Source organism: Podarcis cretensis, assembly GCF_951804945.1.
Source record: "Podarcis cretensis genome assembly, chromosome: Z".
Classification (NCBI taxonomy): domain Eukaryota; kingdom Metazoa; phylum Chordata; class Lepidosauria; order Squamata; family Lacertidae; genus Podarcis; species Podarcis cretensis.
Genome location: NC_137184.1, coordinates 15,733,722 through 15,742,919, shown reverse-complemented (window position 1 = coordinate 15,742,919; position 9,198 = coordinate 15,733,722). Strand labels below are relative to the sequence as shown.

Below are 9,198 nucleotides of genomic sequence, written 5' to 3'. Positions count from 1 at the left end.
TTGGGGACAGTCACTGCCTCTCTCAGCCTAAACTACCTCACAGGGTTGTTGTGAGGATAAGATGGAGGGGAGGGGAGAACCACCTATGCCACCTTAAGCTTCTTGGAGGAAATAATTCCATATACTGTATGGGGTTTTCATTGTCCCGCCCATCCCTTAGGTGAGAAAAAACCCCGCGGCTTCCAAGGCTCGTCTCTTTCGTCCCTAGTAAACGTCTCTATACTCTAGAGCTATCTCTCTATGAACCCGGGGGCTGTAGCGTTGTTTCCGGTCTGTCCCTCTTCCTCCTCCACGTCGCCCCCTGACCCCGGAAGTAGGAGGGGCCTGCGAGGATGCCCGGTGTTGATGCTGGAATAAACATGGCGTTGTGCAGGAGCAGGAGAGGCGGTGGCGGTTCCTGCTTGGTTCCTTCGCCTAAGGCGGCGCTGATCCTGCTGGCGGCTCTGCTCCTGGGAGACCCCGCGCGGGCCCGAGTTCACCACCTCACTCTCAAAGTAGGCCCGCTGGAGAGGGGCAGGAGGGTTGGGGAAAAGGAGGGGGAGGAGAGAAAAGGAGAGGAGCGAATCGGGCGGGTCACGGTGTGGCGAGGGCTGAACCCGGCGAGGCAACCTCTTCCACCTTGCTAGGGCTGCGATCGCTGTTTGCCCTTACCCGGCAGGAGACCCTTTGAAAGATAGTGGGCAGTGACTTCAGTGGGTTCTACTCTTGAGTAGGACTTTGTTGGATGAAGCCCATCCTTATTGTTATTGGTTTGTAGGCAGTGTTGAGGCTTACTCGGGAAGAAACCGTTGAAATCGGTGGGTAATGGATCGGAAATAACCAACAATAGTCATAATAATACTGTAATACCCAAGAGGAGACCTCTTGAAATTGATCCGTGTGGCTGACTTTGGGGTCACTGCCCTCCAGTGGGTATTATAGGACTTAGGTGGCTAGAACCTGTTTTTCTTGGGTTGTAGCCAGAGTTAATGTTACTCAGTGTAGGCCCATTGAAATTGATGGTTATGACTGACTTGGTGTCATTGATTTCCAGTAAGTCATCTCTGAGAAGGACTTAATTGGGTGGTTTTTATGGATTCATTTCAGTTGGGGGTTTGGCTGGGTTTTGATGCAGAAACTGCTTTGGCCACCCTGTATGATATCCCCTGGCAGAAGAGAGACATGGGAAATGCATCCCTGCCAATTCTTTACCTTAGCGGCTTTCGATACCATTGGCCATGCGTTCTTCTAGAGAAACTGTCTTGAGTTGTGGGTTGGGTGGTTCTGCTTTGTGGTAATTCCAGTACTATGTGGATGGTTGTTTTCAGGGGGTAATGCTTGGGAAGTGCTCTTCGGCCACATGGAGCCTTCAATGTGGGGTACCTCAGGGTCTGATTTTCCCTGCTTATGCTGATCAACATCTACATGAAACTGCTGAATGGGGTTATCTGGAGTTCTGTCAGCAATATGTTGATGACACAACTCTACTTTTCCTTTACATCTGTAGGTGTGGCAGTGGATGTGCCAACAAACTGAAGCTCAATCCAGATAAAGCAGTGTTGTTGGGTGGTTCCCTAAGTCTGGATGGATAGGAGGTTGCCTGTTCCTGATGGGATTATACTCCTTCTGAAGGAGCAGGTATGTAGGTTAGGGGTCCTTCTGGACCTCTGATTTTGCTTGAGGCTCAAGTGGCCTCAGTGGCACAGAGTGCCTTCCATCAGTTTTGGCTGGTGGCGCAGCTGCGCCCCATCTGGACAGGAATAGCCTAACTTCTGTCACCTATGCTCTGGGAACCTCTAGGTTAGACTACTGCAATGCATTGTACATATGGGGTGCCTCTGAAGATAGTTTGGAAACCAGCTGGTGCAGAGTTCAGTGGGGAAGGACATATTGCACCAATCCTGGCCCACCTGCAGTGACTGCAAAGTAGTTTCCGAGCACAATTCATAATGCTGGTTTTGACCTATACAGTCTTAAATGGCTCAGGATCGCACTATGTCAAGGACTATCTCTCCCCATCGGTGTTCAAAATTAGCCAGGTGCCTGGTGCATTTGCACCTGGCTATCAACCACTTGTGACCAAGCAAAGATGCCTGGGTGCCAGAATGGTGCCTGACATCTCCACCATCTGAAGGTGCATGCCTAAGGATAATTGGATCTGGACTGTTTTTATACACTTAATACCTCATCCTGTAGAATTCTATTATGCTTTATCTGTACATTTGGAATGAGTTTCATGAATCAGAATGCTTTTTCTATGCAGCCTGAGCAGGAGCAGTCACCATTAAGAAAAAGAGGTAGGAATAGGCCAGTATATATGTAGACTGTCCCTGGATCACCTCAATGTTGTATAGCTGCTTCTTGGGAGAAAAGCATTGATAAACCTAGACAGAATGTTAAAAAGCAGAGACATCATCTTGCCAATAAAGGCCCGTATAGTTAAAGCTATGGTTTTCCCAGTAGTGATGTATGGATGTGAGAGCTGGACCATAAAGAAGGCTGATCGTTGAAGAATTGATGCTTTTGAGTTATGGTGCTGGAGGAGACTCTTGAGAGTCCCATGGACTGCAAGAAAATCAAACCTCTCCATTCTGAAGGAAAACAGCCCTGAGTGCTCACTGGAAGGACAGATCCTGAAACTGAGACTCCAATACTTCGGCCACATCATGAGAAGAGAAGACTCCCTGGAAAAAACCCTGATGTTGGGAAAGATTGAGGGCACAAGGAGAAGGGGACAACAGAGAACACGATGGTTGGACAGTGTTTTCGAAGCTACCAGCATGAGTTTGACCAAACTGCGGGAGGCAGTGAAAGACAGGAGTGCCTGGCGTGCTCTGGTCCATGGGGTCACGAAGAGTTGGACACGACTAAACGACTAAACAACAACAAAGGAAGTCAGACTTACCTCTGTGTGGAGGGACCTGCCACAGAGAAGGTGCTGTCCTGTTGCAGTTCAGAGGGTCCAGAAGCTCAGATATCTGGGGCTTAAGTGGTTTAGGGCTCTAAACCCTAATCTGAACACCTTGAATTGGGCCTGGAAACAAATGAGTAACTTAGATATGTTAAGTTCAATGGATCGATGATGAGTAGGACTAAGTTGCATACAACCTATTCTTTTTGTTAGCAATATAATTAAAGGTTATTGGTGTTTAGTATTTGGGATGACAATGAGCATTACAGTAAGCCTGCAACATATGTGGAGGTTATGTTTCAGGTATCGCACCAAAAGCCAAAATTGTATATAATCAAAACACATTCGGTTCAATGTTGGGTGGGATTACCAAAGTTATTTTTTCAAGAATTCTGTCCTCTTTAATTTTTTTTTTTTTTGTCACCCACTTAAAGCTGAATGTGCACAAGTCAAATATGCATAAGTTACAGGTGTGGTTAGTTTGAGACTTTGTAGGTAGCTGCTGATATGCATATGGACTTAGGTGCTGTGGTTATCATGTGCATGTCCATTGCCTACTCATCTAGTTATTATGTGTGCGTCTCTGGTTTTGCAGCCTGAGGATATGAACAATTGCTTGAGCCACTTCAGAACCCTGAGTTGTCAATAGAATCGGGGAATGTGGGTTATCCTGCCTTAGCTAGGGCTGTGCTTCCCTAGAGGACTCTTGTTTGGAGTCTGGGTGTTCTCCGGAAACCATCAATGAGCCTGGGTATCCAGATCTTGACAGTAGACTGGAACGCCATAGGATAGCAGAGGTGTTAGATCTGGCCATGATAACGTGCCTTAGTTACATCTAATGTGGACTGCTCTAATATGTTCTGTGCAACTCTGCCTTTTCAACTGTCTTTGGAAACTTGAAGCTTTCTCTGAATGCTGCAGAAAGGTGTTGAATGGGAAGAGTTACAAGAACTTGTGTGGCTCTCTTGGGGCAGAGCTCAAAGTGTTGGTCACGACCTGGAAAGTTCTAGAAAGACCAGGTTACTCAAAGGACCGCTTTCTTATCAATGAGCCTGCCTTTGAGATCTTCCAGAAGGTCCTTCTGCCAATTCTTCTAGTATCCAAGGCACATGTGGCAGGGATGGGCCTCTTCAGGGGTTGTGCCCAGCCATGGAATTCCCTTCCTATCAATTTCCTTCTGCTCTCAGGAAAAGACTTTATTCAGGTAGTCATTTAGCCTTTCATGCTGCTTTGACTCTTTCCCCCATTTATGGCTTGTTGTGGCTGCTGTTAGGTGTTTGGTTATCTGTTGCTTTTTAAAATATACCGTATATTATTTTTTAAAGTCAATGTATATAGTACTGAGCTAGACCAAAGGTTTGTCTCATAAGGGAAATTCTTATTCTTTAAGAAATAATGATGAAAGACCATTTCTGTCCTGTCCTTCCTCTTAGGAGCTCAAGGCAGTGTACTTCATTTTTTCCTCTATCACCTCCCCACCTCATTTTATCTTCTTTATCCTAATTTCTATGACTGGTCAAACGATCACCTTTCAAGATTCTTGGCAATGTAGGGGACTTGAATTTTAGTCTCTGTCACACACCCCTCCTCAAATCCTCACAACAATCCTTTGAGGAGGTTAGGCTAAGACAGTGACCAGTTACTCAGTGAGCTTCTTAGCCAAATGGAATTGGAACTTGGGGGTTTCCTGCCTTGGTGTTACTTACACACAAACGCCATTAATGAGGGCTATTGTACTGTAAGTTCAGATCTTTGAAAGTCCTCTAAGTTCAGGATATCAATTATTTTATCTAATGGCAGCTAATAGCGCCAAACTTTTAAGATGGTAAAGCGCAGACTTCTTTTAAGATATGTACCTGCCTTATCTGGGAAAGGGCTCAGTGGTAGAGCATCTGCTTTGCATGCAGATGGTTGCAGGTTCAACTCATGGCATCTCTTGCTAGGGCTGGGAGAGGCTGCCTGACTGAAACGCTGGAGAGCTGCTGTCAGTGAGTGTACACAATATTGGACTAGGTGGATCCAATGATGGGACTCAGTTTAAAGCAGCTTCCTATGCATACTGAGTCAGGCTGTTGGTCCATCTAGCTCAGCATTGTTTACACTTAACTAGCAGTAACACTCCAGGGTTCAGAACTGATTATTTCCTGACAATGCCAGGGCCTAAACCTGGAGCCTCCTGCATCCAGATCATGCAGTGTAATGTGTAGACAAGCCTATAATCATAGGGGTTCTAAAATATGCTTCAATCCAGTTCACATCCATGCTTTACATTTAATGCACATGGCTTCTCTGAAAGAATCAAGGGAACTGTAGTTAACCACTCAGAGCCGCAATTTCCAGAGGTCTTAACAACCTACAGTTCCCAGGACTATTTGGAGGGTAGGTCACATGTTGGACTTTCTGCATGCAAAGCTGGTGCATCCCCCTAAAAATAAAGGAAGATTCTAGTCTTTGCAGTTTGTACTTCTGGAGAAAGGGCTGAGTGAATCTGGGAAGCTGCCTTATAGCTCAGTATTGTATATGGCAGCGCTCCAGGGTTTCAAGCAGGGAATAGATATGGTGGGGATTGAACCTGTGACCTTCAGTATGCAAGGCAAAATGTCCCACCACTGAGCTGTGACTATTCCCTGGATCCGCATACATAATAAAAATTGGGGGTAGCCAGTGTGGTACCTTGCATATCTTGTGGTCTCCTATCAGCCCCAGCCAGAACGACTAGTGGTCGGGGATGGTGGGAGCTGGAGGCCAGGCTTCAATGTTGGGGGTCAGGGACATTCCACAGTGTTGGAACCTTGGCTGAGAAAGCCCTGCCCTTTGTAAGCTGAGCTTCATTCCATGATGTGGCATGTGTTGAGCTAAGCATACCAGAAGGTGTGGATGGCCTGGTTTGCCATCATCTTAGGCAGTGTTATAATTGCACCCATTACGATATTGTTTCATCCCCTCCCGATTCTTGTTCCGTTTTCTCTGAAGCTGTCAGGAAAGACCAGGCAACAAAAATGCTTACGCATTCTTTAGCTCAGGGCTCAGTTGAGCAATGTCCCTTTTAGCAGGTCATTTCCTTCTGTTGTAAGGACTAGTGCATAATGTTTGAGTGCCTCAAACTGGAAAACTGCAGCTGAACATAAGCTTCAGGTTAATTTGCCTTCTCCAAACTCACCTTGTCTTTGTTCTCTTCATTACACAGGGACAAAAGAAATAAACATGTAAGCTACTGGGCATTCTGTAAACCAGGGGTGTGGAAACTTTTTGAAGATGAGTGAGTGCCCCATTCCCTTCTGGACAACATTCTGGGGGCTTCATGCCAATGGTGGGCTCGGCCAGAGGCAAAAGTGGGCCAAGCCATGGATGTGACTCACCCACCTGCCAGCCAATCAAAGCTTGGAGATTTTTATACATACAGAGAAATGTGAGGGCCTGGAAAAAAACTCAGAAAAATTTGGGAAGAAATTGCGAGAAACTGAAGTGCAAATATTTCTTTGCTTCAGTTTCACATCAGCTTCTCAGTTGTTTGTTTCTGACATGCCCTTGTTTCCCCTAATGTTTTCTGTCCACTCCTCCCCCAGCCTTTGCATCTCCACGTCATACACAGATCTCCATCCTCCATTGAGGTAATCAAAAGGCATTGTCACAGTTCAAGGGTGTTCCAGCCAAGCAAAAGCACTTGAGGAGAGTGTGAAGGGGTGTGGCCCAGGAAGTGTACTGAGAGCCAGATAGAGAGGCCTAGAGGGCCACTTCTGGTCCCCAGACCTGAGGCTTTCCCACCCTTACTGTAACCCACTTCAACTTTCTAGGGATGTTTGCTTAGCAGTAATGTTGAAGTTTACAAGCATAATTTTTCTCTCCCAGTGCTTTGTTGCTTGCTACTTCTAACTTTGTCAGCATTGCAGGAATGCAACCCTCTGTCTGAAAACTGTTCTCCACTCCTAGAAGCCATTATTTGGCTTTCTGTGTTGTATAAACAAGGCCACTGTTTACTGTTCTGGTTTCAGCACCTCAAAAAGGATTTTGTAGAGCCGGGGATGGGCCGCTAAACTGATTAAGGAGCTGGATCAACTCCTCTGTGAGGAAAAGTTACAACTTGAGGCTTCCAATTGGGGCATCTGGTTAGCCACTGTGAGAGCAGGAGGCTGGACTGGAGGAACCTTCGGCTTGAGATTCAATCAAGTACAGTGGTACCTCGGGTTACATACGCTTCAGGTCACATATGCTTCAGGTTACAGACTCCGCTAACCTAGAAATAATACCTCAGGTTAAAAACTTTGCTTCAGGATGAGAATAGAAATCATGCTCCGGCAGCGCAGCAGCAGCAGCAGGAGGACCCATTAGCTAAAGTGGTGCTTCAGGTTAAGAACAGTTTTAGGTTAAGAACGGACCTCCGGAACGAATTAAGTACGTAACCAGAGGTACCACTGTACTTGTTTTGCTTTTTGTTCTTGCAGACTTCTTCGCCTGAAGTCTGCTGCACCTTATGTCAAGTGACCTGAGGTCATGTCAGCAGGAAGTTAACAATGTTGGTCTTAGGTACACATCCACGTATGATGTTTTTTCCTTTTGGAATTTTAACAGGTACAGCTTAGCACACTGTGCTGAGAGGTAAAGCATTTGCTTAAATTAGCTCTATTCCAATTGGAGGTTATAACTATGAGAGCTGGGCTGAAAGACCCTTTTTCCCTTTCCCTTTGGCCCCAGGCAGCAGGAATAATGGCGTCCAACAACATCTGCAGAAACTCAAGTTCATCACCTCTGTTTTAGAGGATAGGGCTGTAGCTGAGCACTAGAGCCTCTGCCCTACAAGCAGAATGTCCTGAGTTCATCCCTGGTGTCTCCAGGTAGAGATGGGAATACTCTTTGCCTCTGAAATGCTGGAGAGATGCTGCCAGTCAGTGTAAGCATTACTGAGCTGACCGATGGTCTGACTCGGTATAAGGCAGTTTCCTATATTCCTGTTTGACTCTGCATTTTATTCAGAACCATGAAGACTACAATGTGGTAAACTAAGGGCCCTAGTTCAGTGGTGGAACATCTGCTTTTCTTGTAGAAAGAAATGGGTCCAATGCCTGGCATTTCTAGGTAGAACTGGAAAAGCCTGGAGAGCTACTTCTAGTTGTGAACTAGGTGAGCCAACACTTTCACAGAATCACAGAATTGTAATTTTAGAAGGTACCACATGGGTCATGTGTTCTAGTTCAACCACCTAAACTGCAGAATTTGCAATGCAAGTTTGCAGTGCAATGCTTTGACTCATTATAAGGCACCTTGCAATATTCCTGATGTAATGCATATTTTAAAATCCTCAGATATTTGAGTAAGAGCCTGCTTAACTGATATCCACTTAAGACTGCAATTCTGTGTAGACTTGGGAGCGAGCCTGATGGACTCTGAGTAACATAGTTGCACTGTAATGAAAGCTGAATCCTATATTGATCTGATTAGCCACTGTAGGAAAAACAGGATATGGACCAGAATAGCCAATCTGTGGGATTCAGTGGGGCTGTGCAATGCTCTGTATATAACATATCCCATGGAGCACACCGGGACTTTCTTAGTGATTTTTCAGAAAGACTGTAGAGTGTTTGTTTGGTGTTCAAATAAAATGGCTGTTGTACCATTGGTGTGGCCAGGCTTCTGTATCTTTGCTTGCAATGGCAAGGGCACCCCAGCCTTTCTCCCAACTTTGGCATTGCAGAGATGAGTAATGCCCCAGAAGATGTGAACAGTGATCCCAGATGGGATATTTGGTGGTGGCAGGCTTGACATTGAAGGTGGCCACTGGGTAGGCGTGTTCTGTGGAGTCCCTCACACACATGCAGGACCACCTTGGAAAGCACCTACCACCAGAGAGATTGTTTTGTTTTGTTTTTTCCCCTTTCACTGTTGCACAATTCTATTGGTAAATTCTCTTTCCTTGAGTGGGGAACGTCCTTGGCCATTGTATGTCCAAGATGCTGGAATCTCTTCACCTTCAAGGGCATATGAGGCCCCTCTGGTTCAGTACTTTTGAGCCTTGTGCATTTATTATTTTCATTTATTTATTATTGCATCTATATCCCACCTTTTTCTCCAAGGAGGTCAAGGTGGCATACAAGGTTTTCCTCCTCATTTAATCCCCACAACGATTTTGTGAGGTAGATTAGACTGAAAGAGGCAGTGACTGGTCCAAGTGAGTTTCATGGCCAAATGAGGATTTGAACCCTGGTCTCTCTGGCCCTAGCCCAACACACTAACCACTGTACCACACGCTCTATTATTATTCATTAAACCTATTAGCCCCTTTTAAAAATGAAAATAACTGTTTAATTTAAGGC

The 9,198-nt window shown here is 45.6% G+C and overlaps 1 protein-coding gene across 2 annotated transcripts in view; it reads left to right on the top strand.

Moving 5' to 3' along the window:
* The first annotated feature begins 295 nt into the window (after positions 1 to 295).
* GPR107 (G protein-coupled receptor 107) overlaps positions 296 to 9,198 on the top strand; it is a 47,869-nt gene continuing 38,966 nt past the window's right edge. The window contains exon 1 of one of the 2 annotated variants that reach the window (XM_079961359.1): positions 296 to 494. In XM_079961359.1, the coding sequence (XP_079817485.1) occupies positions 333 to 494 (162 nt within the window). In that variant the 5' untranslated portion in view covers positions 296 to 332. The remainder of the gene's footprint in view (positions 495 to 9,198) is intronic. The other variant, XR_013834679.1, reaches the window with a different exon arrangement.